General features: G+C 35.7%; 1 protein-coding gene across 1 annotated transcript in view; it reads right to left on the minus strand.

Annotated features, from left to right (window-relative positions):
* Window positions 1-24,637, minus strand: part of LOC150107630 (cyclin-L1-like) — a 401,380-nt gene that overhangs the window by 174,641 nt on the left and 202,102 nt on the right. Inside the window, exon 5 of the mRNA XM_090391981.1 lies at window positions 10,667-10,731. Coding sequence (XP_090248107.1) covers window positions 10,667-10,731 — 65 coding nt within the window. The remainder of the gene's footprint in view (window positions 1-10,666; window positions 10,732-24,637) is intronic.

Below are 24,637 nucleotides of genomic sequence, written 5' to 3' on the forward strand. Positions count from 1 at the left end.
TCTACTTCACACCAGATAGCTTCAGATCAACTATTCTCTGAATCCCTATCTCCTTTTGCTTTAATTCCTCTACTATCATTAGCAAAACTCCTCCCCTCATCCTGTTCCTTCTGTCCTCTCTGAAAAGACTATATCCCTTATATTTTATTCCTATGACCATAGCATCTTTGGTCAACCACGTCTCACTAATATCACTCCTTTTGGCCAAGTTGTGGTAACTAATGCCAAAAAACTCCTCAACCTTACCTCAAATACTTCTGGCATTAGTATATGAGGGTGAAAGGGGGGGGGGGGGGGTACCCAAAAATAACCAGAATTATTTAAAAAAATTTTTTTTATTAAAGTTTGTAATACAATATTCTAGTTTCCTTTAAAGTACTTTCCCTATGAATCAATGCACTTGTCCCAACTTTTTTTCCACTACTGAAAACCGTTCTGGAATTGTTCAACTGGAATTATGGCCTCCAGTGACTTTTTTTTTCACTCAGCCCACATCAATAACTCACTGCCCTTTCATGGTTTTCTTTATCCGTGGGAATAAAAAAGGTCACATGGAAAGAGAGAGAGAGTGAGAGATTGGACAAGTAGGGAGGATGGGAAACAACCACCATGTTGTTTTTCATCAAGAACTGTTGGACAGACAAGGCCATGTGGGTTGGGGCATTGTCGTGGTGCAGCAACCAAGATCCACTACTCTACATTTCTGGCCATTTTCATCACACACTATTATGCAGTCTTCTCAAAGTTTCAAAATTTCAAGCACACCTGCTGTTCTTTTGATCACCCATCACAAAATCACCAAACTTGCTTGTAAGCACTAACAAAAAACAGCCAAAACAATGAACTAATTCACACAGGATGAAGGAACTTGCCAGCCTGGTGTGGAAAACTGCACACTCACGATGCCTAGCAGCAGCATCCATAACCAGAAAATGTGTGCACGGCAAGTTCAGATTCCAGGCACCCCTTCGTACATAAATTGCAATAACCTTGTCAACCTCCCTTACTCCTTTTTGTTACTTAGCTCACTAAAGTGAAGAACCTGGGGTTCTACATTTTGGCATCATGTCACTCACTAGCCTCTGGTCTGCCTGGAACCATGCTCGCCTGTATCCCACAAAACATTCTAGTTTCCATGACTTCTGAACTCTCATTGAATACACTTTCATAAGATTCCTGACAACAAATTCATTCAGATGCAAGCCATCCAACTTATATAAATCCTTTCTTCCTTCCATCAAACTCACTCCACAAATCCATAAACTCCACGCCATTCCTCTTGCCCAATCTGGGCAGTGACTAATTCCCAATCACAGCTCTCCATCTCAGCTTGCCTCTATCATCAGGATCGACTTTTACTTTCTTGTTATTCTTTTTCATATGCACTAACAACTCTTTCATGTCGTCTTTTTGCATACCACAATTGTCACCTGCTAAATCATTTGTACTAGCTAAAATAAACATCTCTTTCACCTTAACTCTTTGCATTCTTATAATATCACTGGCATCCTTAATCTTAGCATCAGGAAAAAAAACATTTTCATCACAGTCTCCTCAAGGATTCCTCTTAACAAATTACCATTAAATCCAATCCTTATTCTCATGCTTTTCCCCCTTTCATGCTCTACTTTCTCTGACCTTTCTTTCACATGTGTGTCATACCATCCACCCATTTTTCCAACCACTCAACCTCAAGTTTTGTTCTGCAAAAAATTCCATTTACGTGCGCTATCTTTTTCCATTACCCATCTGGTCATTCTCTTCATTTTGCACTTTGTCATTCATACCATCACTCATACCACTTGTAACTGTATAATCATGCATTTCATTTTTCAACTCATCGCTATTGTTCTTCTTACTCTCTTCACACTTCTGGCATTCACTCATGAAACACTTTCTACAAACTTGTTCTCCAGTTTCATTCTTCTCTTTCCACAAATCTCTCATTCTGTGAAGTCTATACATTTTTTGCACATGCTGCAGCAAACATAATCATGCACATTAAAATTTCCCAGCATTGTTTTGCATATCAGCACCATGACACAGAATACGATGCACAAGAAAATAAACATTAAGCCTTTGAAAATCAAAATATTAAGCTAACTATCCTTATAATCAAACAAACACTCATAAATATAATGATGCAAAAAAGATGACTTATCACAAAATACTTACAAAAAGAATTTATCTTTTGGCACTGAAATTCATTTTATGAACTATCTTCTGCCCTCTCACAGACAACATTGTTTACTTACATGAGTTAACCTGATGTTAGCTGGGTGGACATGAAATGAAAATCTTTATATCTTAATAGATGAATACATTGGAATTGCTAACTTAATTACACCTGACTCACCATGGTAAATTTGTAGGGACCACAAGAAAAGACTGTTATAGTAAAGAGTTCACCATAGTGAATTCCATCCACAAAGACACATTGTGCCTATGGGACTTTGATCAGGATTCCATCAGAGCAGTTTGTTAGATCAGTGAGTTTGTTATAATGGTCTTTGCCATAGAGTCAACTATACTGATGTGGTAAGCAGATGCATCAATGTAATGAACGTACTCATAACTCAATTAACAAAACTGACCAATCATTCTTTTTAACACATGCTGCAGAGAATTATATCTTGAGACTAATATAGTTAAAATTTATATCAACACAATGTATAAAGTAAGCCATTTCTGTTCTAAAAAAATTCAAAACTCACAAACTAATTTTCCTTCATGGAAAAATTTTTCATGGCATCTATACATCAATTTTTAGATAGAAGAAAGAATTTCAATAAACTTCAAATTCCCCACTCCACCCCCCCCTTCCCAGAGATGAACTTCAAAACAGAGCAATTTAAGTGTTCTATGAAAATGATAACAGATTTTCATCTTTCATTTCACCTGCTTCTATACATACTCCCAAAAAACAAGCATGAGGAAGGCTGGAGAGTTCCGATTCCTTTAGAACATCCAGTAGCTCAAGAAAGAGATCAACTGGTCTTGAACACAGATCTGAAAATCCTGGAAGAGTACTTCAAGCAGTGGTACTTAAAGCCAAATCCAACACAAACTGTGTCCACAGTATTTCACCTGAACAATGCAGAGGTGAATCGACACCTCGACCTTTCTTTCTTTGGAAAAATGGTAGAACACGAGCCTCACCCGAAATACCATGGAGTGAGCCTGGACAGAAGCCTAACCTATAAAAGGCACATCACCAACCTGTCCAACAAAATTAAAACGAGAAACAATATCATTTCAAGGCTTGCTGGGATAACCTAGGGTTTTGGTGCAGGTCCTAAGGTCGTCTGCACTAGCCCTCGCATTCTCTGCAGCAGAATATTGTGCCCCTATCTGGGAAAGAAGTGCACACACACTAACATTATAGACACCCAGCTAAACTCTACCATGCGCACAATTAGTGGGACAGTGAGAAGCACCCCCTCTCTCTCTCTCTCCTGGCTGCCTGTCCTATCTAACATTGCTACACCAAACATACGGAGAAGACAAGCCTCGATTAAAGAATTTAATAAAGCAATGAGCCAGCAACTCCTGCTCCTGCACCAGCCTCTAATAAATCCACCTAGTCTTTGCCTATAATCTAGAAAGCCTTTCTGGTCCATGGACAAACTCTCTTCAGCTGCCCTGCCATCAACACCTACATGTGGAGAGAATACTGGTCCAACAATCTTCCAACAAACGGCTTCCTGGTAGAAGATCCCTGTAACTGTTCTGTATGCCTTTTGCCATAAGAATGAATAAATAAATAAATAAATAAACAAACAGGTCTTTAACCACTTGTGTTCCTCCCCCATGCACAGTGCGATGTGTGTTTGGTTAGTAAAAATATTCCTTACCCTGAGGGAGGAAACTGCAATTGCCAAATGTATAGCAAGTTACAGCGACTACTAAATAATTATATAATTAACAAACTACTTTTATCCTTAGTACTGCACTCCTCCCCCAGCTCACCCAAGTATTGCACTAGTTCTCACAGAACATCAACTGGCAGCCTTAACAATTACCATCGATCTAATTATTAAAATTACACTTTCCACGACTAACTGCATAAAAAGGAGAGATCCATGTCAGAGAATGCCAAACTCTGACCCCCCCCCCCCCCATTTTTGATTTGCTCTAGCAGATGGCTGTCTCTCTATCACTTTCCAAATTTTGATGACTCCTTGGGCTTCAATGATTATTTATTTATCTACTGTGAATTCCATTACAAAGAATGTAAACTTATTGCATTTAGTACTGTTGATGAGGTAAGAGTAAGACAAGACAGACACCTTGCTCTACAGATTAAGCACAGGAAGATTTTTTCATGCCACTTAAGCCTCCAGTAAGCAGGATGCTGATCTCAGAGTAATGATTGGAGAGGGTTATGCCATCTTCCTTAGAGACTAATTTTGACTAGTCTGTATTTATAATAAAAACTGGTTTCACTTCTATGATTAAGCTGTAACAGATGCCAAAGTATTCATTTTTAGTAATTGCATAGTTAATCTAAGCCAACAGAATATCAGATAATCCTCATCAAGATTTATCTAGGCCTTTCTGCCCAGCTTAATTTTCAAATATATTATAGATTTCAACTCTCCTCTTGATAAGTCCCACTATAACCTTGACCACATTTCATTTCATTTTTACAAAATGTCTATCATCTATCTATTTTAACTACATCATGGCAATAAATGCAACTATAATTTCTACTATTCCTTTCCAAAGTGAGATTACTGCCTGCTCTCCTGATCCAAATGAATAACTGAAATAATCCTTGCCAGAATGACAGCCTTCACTTGCCTGAGTACTTTATTCAAAATCCTGAACACTAGGTGTTAGTTCCTCAAGAAGTGTACCACAGAAGTCAAGAAGTCAAAAATCCTGACTTTGCTCTCACCTAATGCCATTTATAAAATCAGATTTTTAAAAAGATATTTTAAACAGATGTTAATCCAAATCAGATTCTGAAAGGGATAAATGCAGAAAACTTATCTCCTGCTCACTCACACAGTTGTCAAGCTTTTTGGTCCATCATCAAGGCTATTAAAATAGAACTTCTGTTCCAAATATAAAGATGACATTCTAGCAGCAGTCTTTTCCAACTTTTGTACACACACACACACAACCAAGCCAAATCATCTCCCACAACACTACTAAGAGCAGCTCACTTTGTGCTTTTTTGGAAATTGTTTTCTAGAAAAATAGAAGTATCTTTAACAGCGTGGATAGCATTAATATTATAACTGAATGCAATTCTTTCGGTATATTTTCTACCATTTTTCTTTTTTTTTGAGTGACATTGCAACTTATAATTTTATAGAATTCAGCTTTAAGTGCTTTATTTTCTACATTGATTTCAACTAAAATTTTTAATAGTGTTTTTTTTTTGCCTCTATATTATGTATTTACAACACATGTTCTTCTAATTAACAATGAAGATTATTCAGAATTTTTTGTACAATAATTTTTTTTGTTTATATAATTTTTTAATTATAAGAATAATTTATTACATTATTTTTTATGTTACATAAGAGTATTATATTAATGATATTATCACATACTAATCAGTATCTTCTTTATTGTTGTATACTTTACTAACTGTTTTATTACATAATCTGCTTCTTTGATTATAAGGATTACATGTGGTGAGTGAGGCGAGTTAATACCACCTACTTCGAAGCTTGAGTTAGCTTTTGTGACGAGAGTGGGATTTAGGCTTCACTATTTATGTTGTTTCTACTGTTTATGTATGGGATGTTGGCATTGGATGCTGGTGATTTGTGATGTGTATATTAGTGTTAATAGTATATTTTCCAGTTCGTGTTTTAATGTTCTGTAGTTATCTATGTGTTTTAAATTCCTTGGTAGGTTGTTGAGTTGCGTACGTATCTGATGTGATCTCACAAAAGAACCGTATGAATTGATGAAGGGTGTAGGGATGTAGAGAGTTGTTGTGGGTCGTGTTATACGACATGTGTCTCTGTTGTTTTGATAGGTGATGTTGAAATAATTCCTTGTTAATGTCATGTAGTGTTTCAGGTTTTTAATGCTCAGAATTCTGTGTATCACCATGTGCTTGTCGGATATTGGTTGTTGCATGTAAGGTGTCCAGATCAATGTTGACACGATTTTCCTGTGTAATGTTTCTAATTTTGTTAGGTGGCTGTTCGATGTGTTTGCATAGACTGTTATTCCGTATCTGAGTAGGGATTCGCAGATACCGTGATATCGGAGTTTTTTTATGTTGGATGGAATAATGTCTTCAACTTGGAAGAGTTTGGCTGCGATGATACGGAGTTTGGTGTGTAGGTATTCTATATGTTTTGTCCATTTAAGGTGGTAATCTATATAGAGACCGAGGTATTTTGCATGTGTTACAGGTTTGATTTCGGAACACTGGCAGGTATTTTTGTTGTTAATGCAGCGGTATGTGTGACAGTGTATCGATAGCGATGCGGAGTGTATGATTCTTGGGTTGTGTATTATGAACATCTGTGTTTTGGTGCCGTTAATTAGAATTGCGTTTTGGTGGAAGTATGTTGTGATTTCATTTAGGTCTTATTGTGCTTTGCAGAGAGCCGTGTTGATGTCTGTGTGGATTGCTAGTGGTGCAGTGTCATCTGCGTACTGAAATATTTGACTTCTTATGGATATGTCATGAACATCGTTAATGTATATGTTGAATAGAGTGGGTGATAATATGGCACCTTGAGGTACATTGTGTTTTATTTGTATATCCCGACTGTGACATGTACCTATTTTTGTTAGTTGTGTTCTGTTTGAGAGGTAGTTCTTGAAACATGTATGCAGTGTTCCTCTTATACCTACTGAGTATAGTTTGGTGAGTAGTATGTCATGTTCAAGTGTATCAAATGCTTTGGTTAGGTCCAGCAGTATAAGGACAGCGTACTTGTTTTTGTCGAGACATTTGTTTATTGAGTCGGCGATGTCTTCTAATAAAGTGATGGTGCTGTTTGTTTTCTGAAAGCCGTATTGGTTTTGTGAGATGATGTTGTGCTTCTGTATATAGTTCTGTAGTCTGGTGTGTGTTATTTTTTCTAGAATTTTTGAGATGACTGGTAGGGTAGTTCTTGTAGCTATTGGTCTGTAGTTCTGAGTATCGTTCCTTTTTTGATTTCATATAATAATAATTAACATTAGAATATAACATATTAATAATGATTATAAAAATATAACTAATTACTTACAACATCAAGAATATCATTTTCTTTGATTTTTATCTGCCTTTATGATTTCAGGTTCCTTTGGTATCCTTTGCTTAATTTCTAAACTTCATAATAGTTTCCAATATTTTGACACCTTTATGATATTTATGTCTATTTTAATCTTCCAATTATTTTTCTTCTGCTATTTTTACACATACTTTTCTTTCCTACTTTTTTTTGGCTTCATATTTTATAAGAGTATTTTATTATGAAATTTTTATGATTTTGTCTTCTTTTAGTGAATTGCATCTTTAATTTCTTCTGTTCCAATTATTTTTACTCTTCATAACTTTGATACACATGTCTCTGTCACTCAATCTTAAAGAATTCTGAAGAATGAAAAGGTCCGATTTCAAATTGCTTCATTCATTCTTTCCCTAATAACATATGTATATCTGAGTCTAGTTTCTACCCAATATGCCCCCCCCCCCACTCCTCCACTTCCCAGTAGAATCTTATTTTTTTATTCTGTTTGAAATTAACTTATGTCCTTATCTTAAATCTGTTATATTCTTCTTGAGCAAAGTTGAAGACCACTATCAGGAATGACAATGAATAAGACTTTTATTTTGTGTGCAGTCTCAATAGAATTTATGAACATTTTTATGCTGGAACAGGGTAGTGTTAGATCAGCTCTTTCTCTAAATTTTCTCGAGATATTTCTATGCTGATTTCCTAATCTGTTCTTTAGATCTCCAACATTAACCAGCATTCCTTTCTCTTTATAACAGCTCTTTCTCTATGGAACCTTCCATGGGACCAATGCATAAGCAAGTTTGATAGTCCAATTTCCCATTATGAAATTTGATTACATCACTTTACTTGAAATCAACTTTCATTCAAGACATTTTGTCTTTATGTTTAGTGTGAATATTGTAGCTGCTTCCCTCTATCTCTGATCTGTAGTGTCATTATTTCGAGAGATCTCCAAAGTACTTTGGTCTTGTTCTAAATATCACTAATTATACTTGACATAATATTTTTCTAATTCCTCTGTTAGCTCAATCTGCCCCCCAGAACCCTGTTGATGATGCTTATACTCATGGCATTTATCCTCCATTCCGTTGAGGTTGTTCCAGTAGCTGAATTTTCAATAACTGTGATATTGCCTGACAAAAACAGAGAGAAGACTTTGCATAGCTCAGCAGTGTTCCAGCATTATATCACCATTTGGTCACCATTTCAGACTTGGTCATTAAATCTGGAAATGGTGCTCATCTTTCCTCATTTGTTCAGCATTCAGATGAATACTTAGTAATGGGATACACTATTAGAAAGTGAGAATTGAACATTGGATCAGAAGACCAAGTTGTCTATATTTCTTAAAGGCTATGTGCAGATCTCCTCCCATGTGTCTAGGTTCAACCATTAAGTGACTTCTTTTTCCTCTATTAAAAAAAAAAGCGATTTATGAATTATGTAGTAGGAAAACTTGTGTGAAACATAAATGTAATTGTTCTTGTTAGTATGTTTTGTTCATTCTGTATAATATCTATCTGCAGAAAATTCATTTTCTAAGAGTTTTTTTTTTTTTTTTTAAATTATGTTAACATATATACATACTAAACATCCAATTCATTTTGTTTATGCATTTGTCTTTATGTAAATTACTTGGCAAGAGACAGATGAATTTTAGTGAAATCTTGTACAGCTGACTCTCACTACAGGAAACAGTCATTATAACAAACTACTGAAGAAGCCCCGTCAAAGTCCAATACTAAAAGAAATTTACTATAGCAAAATATCATCTGCTATAACAAACTAATCTTGTGATTCCTGCTTATAAATCTGTTATAGCCAGAGTCAACTGTATTTGTAATCTTTAAAACAAAATCTATTGGGCTATCTTGATTTATTTTAATAAGACCACTTTCGGGTACATAAGTGTGCAAAACTTGTTAATAATATATAACAACTCTAGCTGTCAAATTTCATAAAAAGTAGGACTCAGGATGCATACCAGACTATGTAGTTCAATTTGAGTCAATCAGATAATTTTAAATGACAAAATTATTCAAACTGATAATAAGAATTATATATTGGCTGGATGGAATCTAATAAAATATGGAATTTGTTTACATCACATTTGTTTCCAGCTGATCTGCCAAAAATATAATAAAATAACATTTACAAAAACACTTGATTAGTAAGAAACCAACGAGATGCATGTTGAAAATAAACAAAGAACAAGTGATGAATATAAAATACTCAGAAATGACATAAAATCACTTTCAACAAACAAGATTTATTAATGTTTAGACAGAAAAATATGAGACAAAAAGAATTTAAATAAAGATAAGTATATGTGAAGTATATAAAATACATTTATGCACTTAAAAACTAAAAGGTAAAAATCAAATAGTTAAACAATGTAATAGGTATGAAAACAGTCAGGAAAATTGTGGGAAAAACAAAATTTGAATTTCACCTGAAAAAAGAAATGGCAGAAACACGTTAACATAATGCAGAAAGGCTGATTAACCAGAATAGAATACCGTACTGGAAAAGTACTAAAACACCAACTGGAAGACCGGGTGAAAAAGAAGAAAGATAGACTGCAATATTGTGGCAACAGTTCTAACACCAAAGGAGGAGAAAAAAAAACAAAAAAACTACAGGACATTTAGTCATGTGAAACTAGAAAACTTCTCCTATAAAAGACAGGATTTAGTCTAAATCTTCCCAGGCAAGTGAAATAAAGAAACTGGCATGTTTTATGGTGACATCAGAGTTGTTATTTGTATATTGTTTGCTTTAGCTTTTAAAACATCAAGGAGTCCTATTTACATGGTATACCAGTAGTTTATTATAATTTCTAATTTTGCATAATTTCATATATGGAAATGTTTATAATACTCTTAATTAGTGTGGTGTGTGTGTGTGTGTATATATATATACACACACACATATATATATATATATATAATAAATTATGACCAACTTAAACAATATCCAATATAGTTATATCTAACCAGTATACAAAAAAAGAAATTTATTTAATAAGATAACCTTCAAAAATATACAATTGGCATCCCACCAAGAAAACCTTCCTGTCGACAGAGATCCCTGCAGAGATTTGTGACTGTTGCCATCCCTTTCACATGATTCTGAGAAACAAGTGTATGACTTGAACTTCTGAAGATGGAGAAGGTCAACACAGCCAGCAGTTAGGATCAGTGGATACAGGAGCCGACGATCACCAGGAGATCGGGGAGCCACGATGGTTGACTCTGGTTTCACATCTACTTACCATGTCTGGTCACCTAAGCTTTGCTAGGTGAAAACCCAAACAAGTAACCCAATTAATACATATTTAATATATGCATACCAGCACAGTCACCAAGTTTCTTTAAATTTACCTGCATTAGAAATAACTACTAAACAAATATTTAAATACACAAGTTGTATTAATCTGTTAAGAAAGATAAAATACTTACCAAGCTGTCTGCATCAGCCTGCGATTTTTGCACTTCAGTACTAGATCCAATAATGTGACAATTATCTAAAACGATATATGAAACATATTGTTGCAAGTGTGGCTCATAACAAATTTTGAAATACTTGATTAATATGTATCTCCTTCCAACCTCCTAACAGATAAGCATAGGTACTGAATGTTATTCATAATTTATTTTAATGGTATTACAACACCAAATGAATTAAATTATAAAAAAAAAATTATTAAGACTAAATAAGGCCTAAGATTCAAAATAAAAAAGTTTTTCAATTTTGTGTTTGTAATTATGAAGCAGAGTAGGTTTTTTTTTTTTTTTTTTACCCCATTTAATTGTGTGCAAGGTGAACACAGTTATGGTAGCAGATGCATTTCTTGTAATCTTTATGGCAGATGTTGACAGAACCAGAGCTCCCAGTTTGTCCAAAATATAACAAGTTGCAAGAACAAAAACCTTGAATGGAACACCTGGAACAGTGAGGGAAGGAAGTTTATTCCTTAGGAGAGCATGTAAGGGCTGCCAGCTTCACATAAGTTTTTTTTTCATGTGATTCCCACTTGCAAAAGGTGGCTTTAATATGATTCCCACTTACAAAACTGAACTTTCTGGAGAAAATAAGAACCCTACAAAACAGAGCAGATATATATATTTTAGACCAATCATCATCATCGAATTCCTGCCATGTACCCTCAAGGGGTATACAGGATATGATAGTACTACATGAAAAATTTACATCATTACTAATTTCCTATCTACAATTTTCCTCCAAATCAGTCTGTTACTTGTCAAGACTCCAACATTATCAGATCTTATATTTCTATTGTCTAAGGCACTTTGTACCGTATCAATCCACCTATATCTTGGTCTTCCTCTGCGTCGTTTTGCTGCCAACCTGGCAGATAACACTTGTTTTGCTAATATTTCCTCGCCCATTCTGTTTGAGTGACCATACCACCTGAGATTAGCTCTGCTAACACATTCCTGGATGCTGACAATGTCAAGTTGTTTTCCTAATATCCTCGTTTTTAATATGATATTGCCATTGATGCCATCTGTTCACACCTATAATCTTTCTCAGGACTCTCATATCTGCGATCCCTAGTCTTTGGTCAAGTGTTTTACTTCTGACCCAGCTCTCAGATCCATAAGTTAAAACTGGTTTGAACACTGTCTTGTACACAGCTAATTTAGTGTCCCGACTAATTTCTCTCTTATTCCACATGAATTTATTCAATTGACTTCCTACCATACCAGCTTTGTTGATTCTGTTGTCTATTTCCATATTTAATTTACCATCTTCACTAAAAATCGTGTCTAAGTAGCTGAAATGTTTTACTTATTCAACAGGTTCTCCGTTCACAACGCAGTTGATATTTTCAATGCTTCTGCCTATTTTCATTATCTTTGTCTTATTATTCCTGACCTTCATACCATATCAATTACAACAGCTATTCAATTTAGTCAGGGAATCTTGCAGACTTGTAGCAGATTTATTTAGAAGTATAACATCGTCTGCATAAAGCAAAGACCTGACATTAACATCTCCAATTTTGATATCAGGTTTAATACCACTTTCCTTCATAATGTGATCCATATAGATAATGAAAATAACAGAGGGGATAATGTACATCCTTGTCTGACACCAGATTTAACATTAAACAATCTTCCTGTACATGCTTCAATTCTAACTGCTGACTTACAATTCAAACAAAGACTAACTATTGCTTGATATAATGCCCCATTGACACCATATAACTGTAACGTATTGAACAGCTTCTCTCTGGGCACCTTGTCATATGCCTTTTCCAGATCTACAAAACTTAAATATAGATCTTTGTTATATTCCCATGATTTCACCACCATTCACCATAAAGTGAAGATCTGATCCTGACAGCCTCTATTTGGCATGAATCTAGCTTGTTCTTCACCAAGCTTTTCTTCCACAATTCTTCTCAACCGTTTCTCAAGTATACTTGCATAAATCTTACCAGGAACACTCAGTAGGGAAATACCTCTGTAATTCTCACATTCAGTTTTATTTCCCTTTTTATATATGGGTACTATGAGAGCCCTACTCCAATAATCGGGAATTCTTCCCTCTGTCCAGGCTTTCTGAACTATGCAGTGCAGCCATTGTAAGACTTTCATACCTCCATACTTCATCATTTCTGGTCAAATGTCATCTACTCCTGCTGCCTTTCCACATTTCAAGCCTTTGATGGCACTTTTTCTACTTCAAGTATGGATATGTATTCCTGACTATATGCCTGTTGAGTGTTTTTTTTACCACTGTGCTATCACTGCTTGTTTCATTTAGCAATTTTTCGAAGTAATTACTCCATACTTCAAGGATATCTTTTTCTCCTGTTTTCATGTCACCTTTACCATCTCTAATTCCTTTTACAACACTCCTTCATTTCTAAACTTCTTCAACAATCTCCAGAATATCTTACCACCTTCTTGATATTTATTTTCTCCTAATTACTCCATACTTCAAGGATATCTTTTTCTCCTGTTTTCATGTCACCTTTACCATCTCTAATTCCTTTTACAACACTCCTTCATTTCTAAACTTCTTCAACAATCTCCAGAATATCTTACCACCTTCTTGATATTTATTTTCTATGTTCTTACCAAAGTCTTCCCATGAATTTAGCTAATTTTACACAATGTTTAGCTTTCTTACATTTGTCTCTGTATTCTCTAAGAGCACAAGCTGACTTATTTGCCAGGAACTTTTGATACACTTTCTTCTTTTCCTTCACTGCCTCTTTAACTTCCTGTGTCCGCCATGAAGTTCTGATTTTTCCATCCATGCAGACAACCTCACCACATACCTCTCGGGCTGAATCAATCGGGGTTTTCTTCAAGGCTTGCCACTGAATCTCCAAGGTTTGGTTCCTGTTCTCAAACTCTTTCATTTTTTCTTCAATAATGTTTGTGTATTTTAGTCTAGAGTTGACATCTCAGAGCTGCTCAACTTTTATTTGCTTTAAAACTTTCTTACATGTTCTTCTTTTCAATATGAAATTCAATTTTATCCTGTTCAAGACAAAATAGTGATCACTTCCAATTTCAAATCCTCTGTACACTCTGGTGTCCTGCACCAGGGAGAAAAATCACTATTGACAATAACATAGTCAATGAGACTTTTCTTATTCCTTGCCTCTTCTCTCCATGTGAATTTGTGCACATTTTTATTATTATTGTTCCGGGAAACTCCAAGGAGTCGACAGACTCATCGAGGGAGGCCCTAACATCATGTCTGGAACAACTATTCAACATTCACACAGTATCTATCATATCTTGCCTTGAACTCATTCACGGTTGTAGCACCCACAACAGACTCTGGAAGCTTATTCCACTCATTCACCACTCTCCAAGTAAAAAACTTAGCTCTAACACACTTGTGCAGCACGCTCTTGCCTGGCTTCCATGCATGGCCCCTAGTCCTCCCACCACCAGTCATATTTTCAAAAATATCTTCTGGATCAATCTTATAAAAACCCTTCAGTAATTTGAATGTCTCAATCATATCACCCCTCCTTCGCCTATCGTCCAATTTCTGTAACCCACAAATCTTCAACCTATTCTCATAAGGTTCATTCCACAGACCTGCTATCATCTTGGTCACTCGTCTCTGGACCCACACTCTCCACTTCCTCCCCATCACGAAGAAACCCTGGTGCCCATAACTGGGCACAGATGTCCAGATGGGGTCTTATCAAGGTTCGATATAGAGGAACAACAACTTGTTTGTCTCTGCATGTTAAAGTATTTTTCAGAAGCCAAGTGATTTGGTGAGCTATTTTAGTCACTTTGGCAATGTGCCCCCTAAACTTCAACTCCCTATCCACCAGCACTCCCAAATCCCTGGCCTCTTAAATCTCCTGGAGTACGGTTCCACCAATGCGATATACTGCTGATGTTCTTTTCACCCAAAGTGCATAACCTTACACTTTGCCACATTAAACTGACATCCATTTTTCCTAGCCCAGTCCTCCAAACTATCCAAATCATCCTGTAAAATTTTGACATCCTGTGCACTCACAATTGCTGTATCCAACTTTGCATCATCAGCAAACAAGTGAACACTTCCTCTCAAATCCTTTCCAATATCATTGATGAACAAATTGAAAAGCAGTGGTCCAAGAACAGAGCCCTGCGGCACTCCGCTAGTCACAAGACGTCTTTTTGACTCCACTCCTGAATAAACCACTCTCTGGTATCTCTCCTTCAACCACCCTCCTATCCATCTCACCAAACCTATATCCATCCCCATCTGCTCCAGTTTACTGATTAGGGTTCCATGTGATATCCTATCAAAGGCCTTGGCAAGGTCTAGTAGTACCACTGTAAACTCACTACCCCTATCCAGTTCAGCCGTCACTGTGTTATAAAACGTGAGCAAGTTACTGATGCATGATCTACCCTTCACAAAACCATGTTGTCCCCCATACAATATCCCATTTTCATCTATCCAATCCTGTATTCTTTTCTTGACTAATTTCTCTAAGACCTTGACAATGATTCCTGATATGCTAATCGGTCGGTAATTTACAACAGCAGTCTTGGAACCACCTTTATGCAGTGGAACTATTTTCCCCTCCTTCCACCTGCTCGGGACTAACCCAGACCCGAGACTCAAATTAAACAAAATGGTCAAGGGTATTGACAATTCTTTAGCTGCTTCTCGTACTACACGAGCTGGTATACCATCCAATCCCACAGATGTATTGACATTGAGGTTATGCAATAGACTACTCACCTCCATTTCATTCACCACAATTCCCGTATAATCTACTGGTTTATTCGTTTCTGCAATGTCACCACCTGGATGATATATTCTTGCAAAGTGCTCACTCAGTAACTCAACTATCTCAACTGATTCAGTTACCTCCCTACCATCGGCATTCTTTAAAATCATTCTGCCATGTACATTTTTCCTTTTACTTGCTACATATCTAAAAAACTGTTTAGGATTCTCTTTAGCCTGCACATGGCCAATGTTCTTTCGTAATCCTTTTTTGCTTTTCTTACCACACTCGTCATTTATGTTGGAACATGGTGTTAGTAATAACCAGTCCATGTCCTGAGCAGAAATCCAACAGGTATTTGCCATTATTATTAGTTTTGCTCTTTTCTCCAAATTTTCCCAAAATAATTTTGTATGTCTGACAATCATTTCCTACTCTGCTATTTAGATCCCCAACAAGGACTAACTTTTCCTTTTTCATTGTGTCAGTTGCTTTTTCTAAAGCATCAAAAAATTCCTCCACTTCTACCTTAGTAGAACCTTCTGTGGGACCATAGGCACAAATAAGTCTCATTGTCCAGTTCCACATTCTCATATTTGCCCACATTACTCTACTTGAGACTGCCTGCCATTCAAGAAGATTAGTCTCGTATTTAATGTTGAATACTATGGCTACTCCTTTTCCTTGATTGTCATTGCCTGAATATAACATTTTGTATTTATTGCTCAGAAAGATCTCACCAGTTTTTGTCTTTTTTGTTTCAGTCACCCCTATTATGTCAATCTGGTACTTATCTAATTCTTCAGCTAGCTCCATTTCTTTGCCATTCAGGCTTCTTATGTTGACAGTACTGATCTTTATCTCTGAGGATGTTGAGTTGGGGTTTTTTTTTTTTTGTTCTAGGATTTGTTCCAGTAGCTGACTTTTCACTGTTTGCCCTGGTTCCATGGCGAAAACAACGGGGGCCTTGTTTAACCGGGCGACACTCCAGCCGGCATGAAATTCTGTCATGTTGTACCATCGTTTTGTATTTTGGTTTAAGCCAATAAGAATACAATTTGGTCGGCTAAATACCAAACTGCCAGTCCATTCTCGTTCATTCAGTATCCAAGTAGATAGCCAACATAGTGCACCACAAGAAGGTGAGGATTGGACATTAGGTCAGAAGCCCTGGTCGGTTCTCCGCATTCCTTTAAAGGCTATGTAGAGGGCTCCTCTTAGTTATAAAGCTTTGACCCTTAAGCACCAATTAAAATCAACTATGTTAATGATAAAAGTAAATACTATAAAACAAAGAATAGTAAAAAAGATATATACAATTTCTGGATAAATGATGAATTAAAAAACAGCATAAAGTTGAAAACAAAACTTCAGTGCATATAATAAATTTTCATATATTATATGCACTGAAAAAACCCTACAATCTAATATATGAAAATGAGTATGGAAATGTTTTGAAAACATTAAATGAAAAGATGAAATGCGTAAAAGAAAATGACTTCCTAATGGAATTCCTGTGCTGCATGAATTACGGGAGTAAAAATGGAAACTACTCAATTCTATAACCAGAAATAAAAAGATTACATGCACATTCCAGAATGGCAATGATGTCACATCGATGAGCACAATGATGCTCAATAAAATGAATCACCAACTTACCAGATGGTAGTTGCGAGTTTGATCTGTATCACTGTATCTATGCAATGTCAATGAGGAAAAGATCAAGAGCAAAGTAAACAACTTACAAAAAAAGGGGAAAAAGATGGATTATGATCAAAGTAATGCCATAAAATTACAAATTATAACTAAATTAACTTGTATTTAGTTAAAGTTTTTAACAAATATAATAAATAAAACGATCAAGAAATAAAAAAAGATTCGTTGACTCATTGTTGACAGTGATATCCTTATGCTGGTTCAGGATTCAAGAGTGTGCATAGATGATTTGAAATTGGAAGTGACCATTACTTAGTACTAAGCAGGAGAAAAATGGATGTCACATTGAAAAGAATTAAAGTTGAGCAGTTTTTACATATAAATTGTAAACTCAGCTATACAAACATTGAATAAAAAATGAAAGAAATTGAAAACAAGAATCAAACCTTGGAGCCTCACTGGCAAACTCTAAAGAGGACATGGACTGATTCAACTAGGGAGGTATGTGGTGAAGTTGTCTGCAAGGATAGAAAAATAAGAACATCATAGTGGACACAAGAAGTTAAAGAAGCAGTCCTGGAAAAAAGAAAGCATAATAAATGTTCCTAGCAAATAAGTTGGCAGATGCCCTAAAAAAGAATACAGAAAAAAATGTAAGAGAGCTAAGCTGTGTGTAAAAGTGGTTAAACAAGGGGAGTGTCATGGGAATATTTTGGTGAGAGTGTGAAAAATAAATATCAGGATGGTGGCAATGTTCTTGAAGTTTAGAAATGAAGAAAGACTACTGTAAAAGGAATCAAAGATGATAAAAGTGATATGAAAACTGAAGATAAGGATATCCTAGATGTCTGGAATAATAACTTGGAAAAACTGTTAAATGACCAAGCAGTGACAAAACTGTACTAGAAAAATTTCAGGAGGAATGCAATGAGGAGTACATATCAATACTTGAGGTAGAAAGAGCCATCAAAAATTTAAAATGTGGAAAGGTAGTTGGAGCAGATGATATTTGATGAGAAATGCTTATGTATGGAGGTGCAAAAGTTTTGCAGTGGCTACACTGCATAATTCAGAGGGTCTGGTCAGAAGATCAAATTCCCGATGATTGGAGTAGAGCTCTCATAGTACCTAGTACCCATCTATAAAAAAAAGGTAATAAAGCTGAATGTGTATATTACAGAGGAATTTTTCTACTAAGTCTTCCAAGTAAGATTTATGCAAGCATACTTGAAAAGAGGTTGAGAAAGATTGTGGAACAGAATCTTGGAGAACAAGCTGGGTTCAGGCCAAATAGGGATTGTCGAGATCAGATTTTTACTTTAAAACAAACAGCGAAGAAATCGTGAGAAAGTGACAAGGTGCCCAGAGAAAAGCTTTTCAAAACACTTCAATTGTATGGGATGAATGGAACATTATACAGCACAATACAGTCTATATTTAAGTTGTGTTGTCTTTCAGCAATTAGAAATGAATACAGGAAGATAGTTTAATGTAAAATCGGGGGGGGGGGGGGGGGACAAGGATGTACATTGTGAAAGAAAGTGGCATTAGTCCTGATATTAGAACTGGAGATGTCAAACACAGCTCTTTGGCTTTGTGCAGATGATGATGTACTCCTGAACACATCCAGTACAAGTCTCCAGGATTCTTTAATTAAATAGAATAACAGCTGCAACAAATTTGGCATGAAAATCAGCAATAAAAAGACCAAAACTATGAAATTGGTAGGAACATAGAAAACTTCACCTACATTCTGAATGGAAAGCATAGAGAGCAAATAAAATATTTCAGTTATTTAGTGAAGATGGCAAGTTAAATCTGGAAATAAACAATGGAATAAGCAAAGCTGGTATAGTGGGGAGCCAGTTAAATAAATTTATATCAAATAAGAGAAATTAGCCAAAACACTAAGCTAGCTGTATACAGTTCAGTATTCCAACCAGTTTTAAGTTATGGATCTGAGATTTCGGTTAGAAATGAAGTACTTTATCAAAGATTAGAGACCACAGATGTAAGAATTCTTGGAAAAATTAAGGGCCTGAACGGATGGTAAGAATGGCATATGAATCATAGTAAAAATGAAGATATTAATAAGGAACTTGGCATTATTAGCAGAGATAATCTAAAGTGGTATAGCCACTTAATAGAATGGGTGAGGATAGGTTAGCAAAACAGGTGTTTGATGCCAAGATGGTAGGAAAGAGACCCAGAAGAAGATTAAGGCCTAGGTGGATTGATTCAGTCAGAAGTGGCTTAGAAGCAAGGTCTAATTTGTGAGCACTCCAACATGATAATGTCGGAGTGCTCACAAATTAGACCTAATAACTGCTAATTCTTTTCAATTTACTTATTTCTAGTTTCTCCTATTGTATTAACAGATACAACATAATATATATAAAACCATTATATAAACTGTTGTAAAAATACAGACATTCCCATTTTCCTTAAATACAGTATACAAGTGATGAAATCTCCTTGGAAATGAATAATTTTGAAAATGGCAGTCATTTTTAAAATTGCATTATTCTTTGGATGAATAATACGCTATGCAGTATCATATTTATACTCAACTGGATTGTTTCTTGGAATTGCTGCAGCTTAGGCAGCACGAAATATCAAAATAATGTTCGGTGTTGCTTTTATTGACCACTGTAACAAGGGATCCTAATCCAAACTAGGTGAAGCATCACCACACCTTTAACACCACTACCTTTCCAAAGTCTACTGTCCAATCATAGCCAGCTGTGCCCCACAAAAGTTAACACGTTCGCTGCCACGCTACTTTTGCATGGTCTGTTCCCCTACGCCGAGCAGTTTTACTTCTTCAAGATCAGTACGATAATCTCGTTACCGGAGGTAAACGTCCTACGAGTATACTCGTAGTTGGCTTGTACAGAGCATATACAGTCTATGAGTATACACAGTGTTGATGCTAGCCCCACAAGCCAAGGATTTTCACTTCTTCAAGGTCACTACAATAATCTCGTTCCCGGCGGTAAGCATCCTACGAGTATACTCGTAGCTGGCTTGTGAAGCAGGTTTAGCCACTACGAGTATACTCGTAGTTGGCAGCGAACGTGTTAAATGTGAGCCCACTATTTGGAATGATATTTGGGCATATATGCAGTAATTCCTTATACAAACTTAAACAATTGTGGACACCCTAATATCCTGGTTAAAGAACACTGATATAATATGAGAACTCAGATGGCTTTTATGAAATGAATGTTTCAAAGCTTTAATTTCCTATACCTGTTATTCTTTTCTGTATAATGCTTTTGCATTATACAATTACCTAAAATACTCTTGATTAATATAAACTACCCAAATTTCATCACAATACATCACAAGGAATATGATGATGTAGCATCTTCAGAGTAAATAAGCAAAGATAGTTTGTGTCTCTCTAGAACAGATCATTTGTGCATGAACTGAAAGTATGCAAGCAGTTTTATATGTAGTTCATGTAATTAACTTCCACAGTATCAAAATAATGTAATCATTTTTAAAAAATATGTTTTACAAAATGCATAAACACTGATTACATTCATTTCAGTCTCTCATTCCATCCATCTCCGTACACCTATAACAACTCTTTTCTAAATGGACAGACGTTCGTGAAATTATTTGATATGGATAGTTTCAAAAATTTCTTGTCATTTCTATTTTGGTTACCCTGAACCATCTGCAGAGAAAAATGAAGACAAAATGATATAAAGTAATAATTTCTCTGTAACTGAACAAAATTTAATGAAATCTGATATTTCGAATCTCTACTAAAGCATACCACAGTATTTCTATTTTGGATTATATCAGATTTTTAGTGAAGATGGTAAATTAAATATGGAAATAGACAACAGAATCAACAAAGCTGGTATGGTAGGAAGTCAACTGAATAAATTCATATGAAATAAGAGAGAAATTAGTCAGAACACTAAATTAGCTGTATACAAGACAGTGTTCAAACCAGTTTTAACTTATGGATCTGAGAGCTGGGTCAGAAGAAAAACACTTGACCAAAGACTAGAGACCGCAGATATGAGAGTCCTGAGAAAGATTAGATGCGTGAACAGATGGCATCGATGGCAATATCATATTAAAAACGAGAATATTAGGGAAGAACTTGACATTGTCAGCATCCAGGAATGCGTTAGCAGAGCTAATCTCAGGTGGTATGGTCACTTAAACAGAATGGGCGAGGAAAGATTAGCAAAACAAGGGTTCTCTGCCAGGTTGGCAGGAAAACGACCCAGAGGTCGTTTTGGAGTCTTGACAAGTAACAGACTGATTTGGAGGAAAATGGTAGATAGGAAGTTAGTAATAATGTATATTTTTCATGTAGTACTATCATATCCTGTACATGTCAGGAATTTGATGATGATGATTATATCAGATCATTTGCTAGGGCAAGAAAGCCAAATGTTTTGAAAACATACAAAGTAACAACTCCAATAAAATTTGATGAGCCTTCTAAATTATAATTTAAATCAACTATTTCAGTAGTAAATTGGCGAGACAATTAAAAAGATAAAATTTACATGTTGCAGATGATAAACCATCAATATCACACAAGCCAAAAATAGCTCTGTTTAAAAAAATAGAAAAATAAAATAAAGGATGAAACACTTAAACATTAACATATTGACTGCTGATTACAAGTTAACACGTAGTCGTCAGCCTATATTAGGATGTCAACTAAGAGATATTTGTATTGTATTTGCAACATAACATACTGGCAATGGCAACAAGATTACACAATAATCCAATGGCAGATAATGCTTAATTAACAAACCAAAAAAAAAATTTTGGGGGGGGGGGATGCTTAAGGCTCAAAGCTGTATAACTGAGAGGAAACCTCCACATAGACTTTAAAGGAATGCTGAGAACCCACTAGGGCTTCCAACCTAATGTCCAATCCTCACCTTCTCGTGGTGCACCCTGTTGAATATCTACCTGGTTACTGAACAAATGAGGATGGGCTGGCAATTTGGGATTTAGCCGACCAAATTGTATCCTTATTGGTTAAACCAAAATAAAAAATGATGGTACAACATGACAAAATTTCATGCCGGCTGGGGCATCGCCTGGTTAAACAAGGCCCCCCTTGTTTTCGTCAGGGAATCAAGGCGAACAGTGAAAAGTCACCTACTGGAACAAATCTGAAAGCACACCCCAACTCAACATCACCAGAGTTAAGGATCGGTACTATCAACATAAGAAGGGTGAATAGCAAAGAAATGGAGCTAGCTGAAGAATTAGATAAGAACCAGATCGACATAATAGGGGTGACTGAAACAAAAAAGACAAAAACTTGTGAGATCTTTCTGAGTAATACATACAAAATGTTATATTCAGGAAATGACAATCAAGGAAAAGAAGGAGTAGCCATAGTATTCAACACAAAATACGAGGCTAATCTTCTTGAATGGCAGGCAGTCTCAAGTAGAGTGATGTGGGCAAATATCAGAATGTGGAATTGGACAATGAGACTTATTTGTGCCACAGAAAGTTCTACTAAGGTAGAAGTGGAGGAATTTTTTGATACTTGAGAAAAAGCAACTGACACAATGAAAAAGGAAAAGTTAGTCCTCGTTGGGGATCTAAATAGCAGAGTAGGAAATGATTGTTAGACATACAAAAATATTTCGGTAAAATTTGGAGAAAAGAGCAAAGCCAATAATAATCGCAAATACCTGTTGGATTTCTGCTCAGGACATGGACTGGTTATTACTAACACCATGTTCCAACATAAAAATGTGCACAAATTCACATGGAGTGAAAAGGAAAGGAATAAGAAAAGTCTTGACTATGTTATTGTTGATAGTGATGTTTTCTCCCTGGTGCAGGACACCAGAATGTGTGTACAGAGGATTTGAAATTGGAAGTGATCACTATTTAGTCTTGAGCAGGATAAAATTGAATTTCATATTGAAAAGAATAACATGTAAGAAAGTTTTAAAGCGAATAAAAGTTGAGCAGCTCTCAGATGTGAACTGTAGACTAAAATACATAAAGATTATTGAAGAAAAAATGAAAGAGTTTGAGAACAGGAACCAAAACTTGGAGATTCAGTGGCAAGCCTTGAAGAAAACCCCGATTGATTCAGCCAGAGAGGCATGTGGTGAGGTTGTCTGCAAGGACAGGAAAATCAGAACTCCACGGTAGACACAGGAAGTTAAAGAGGCATTGAAGGAAAAGAAGAAAGCATATCAAAAGTTCCTGGCAAATAAGTCAGCTTTTGCTCTTAGACAATACAGAGATAAATGTAAGAAAGCTAAACACTGTGTAAAACTAGCTAAACAAAAGTCATAAGAGGACTTTGGCAAGAACATAGAAAATAAATATCAAGAAGGTGGTAAGATATTCTGGAGGTTGTTGAAGAAGCTTAGAAATGGAGGAAAGAGCACTGTGAAAGGAGTTAGAGATGATAAAGGTGACATGAAAATGGGAGAAAAAAATATCCTTGAAGTATGGAGTAATTACATCGAAAAATTGCTAAATGAAACAATCAGTGATAGCACAGTGGTAAAAAACACTCAACAGGCATACAGTCAGGAATACATATCCATACTTGAATGTGGAAAGGCAGCAGGAGTAGATGATATTTGACTAGAAATGCTGAAGAATGGTGGTATAAAAGTCTTACAGTGGCTGCAGTACATAGTTCAGAAAGCCTGGACAGAGGGACGAATTCCCGATGATTGGAGTAGAGCTCTAATAGTACCCATATATAAAAAGGGAATGAAAACTGAATGCGAGAATTACAGATGTATTTCCCTACTGAGTGTTCCTGGCAATATCTATGCAAGTATACTTGAGAAACAGTTGAGAAGATTTGTGAAAGAAAAGCTTGGTGAAGAACAAGCTGGATTCAAGCCAAATAGAGGCTGTCAGGATCAGATATTCACTTTACGACAAATAGTTGAGAAATCACGGGAATATAACAAAGATCTGTATTTAAGTTTTGTCGATCTGGAAAAGGCATATGACAAGGATTTGGAGGAAAATTGTAGATAGGAAGTTAGTGATGATTTAAATTTTTCCTGTAGTACTATCATATCCTGTACACCCCTTGAGGGTACATGTCAGGAATTTGATGATGATGATGATGATGAAATTTTTTTTGTGTAACTGCAAAGCATAATCTATGTGTAAAATAACAATATAATATTTAAATGGCATGGATTGCCTACAAGTTGTGAAAATGGATGTCACTTTTTGATGCAGTTAGATGTATCCTATATCACTATTGAGAAGTTGAACAAAAGTTATTTTAATACAACTGCAAATTGATTTCCCAAAATAGGGCTTAACACTTTCTTTGAACAAATGTCCACATTTGAAGACTTCTATCTGGCAACCTGATAACACAAGATGCAGCTAATTAGAGGGACTCAATGTTGGGCTAATCCAGACTTACAAGGATTAATCAACTGAATGATTAGAGATATGTTTTTCAACTGAATAGTAGTATGTTTGACTGAAGTAGAACAAACTGTAGAGGCATGGGACTTGATAAAAAGCAGGCAGGAAAAGAAAA

This window comes from Typopeltis vanoorti, chromosome 4 (genome assembly GCF_054136105.1).
Source record: "Typopeltis vanoorti isolate ZY-2024b chromosome 4, IOZ_Tvanoo_1.0, whole genome shotgun sequence".
NCBI classification, from domain to species: Eukaryota; Metazoa; Arthropoda; class Arachnida; order Uropygi; family Thelyphonidae; genus Typopeltis; species Typopeltis vanoorti.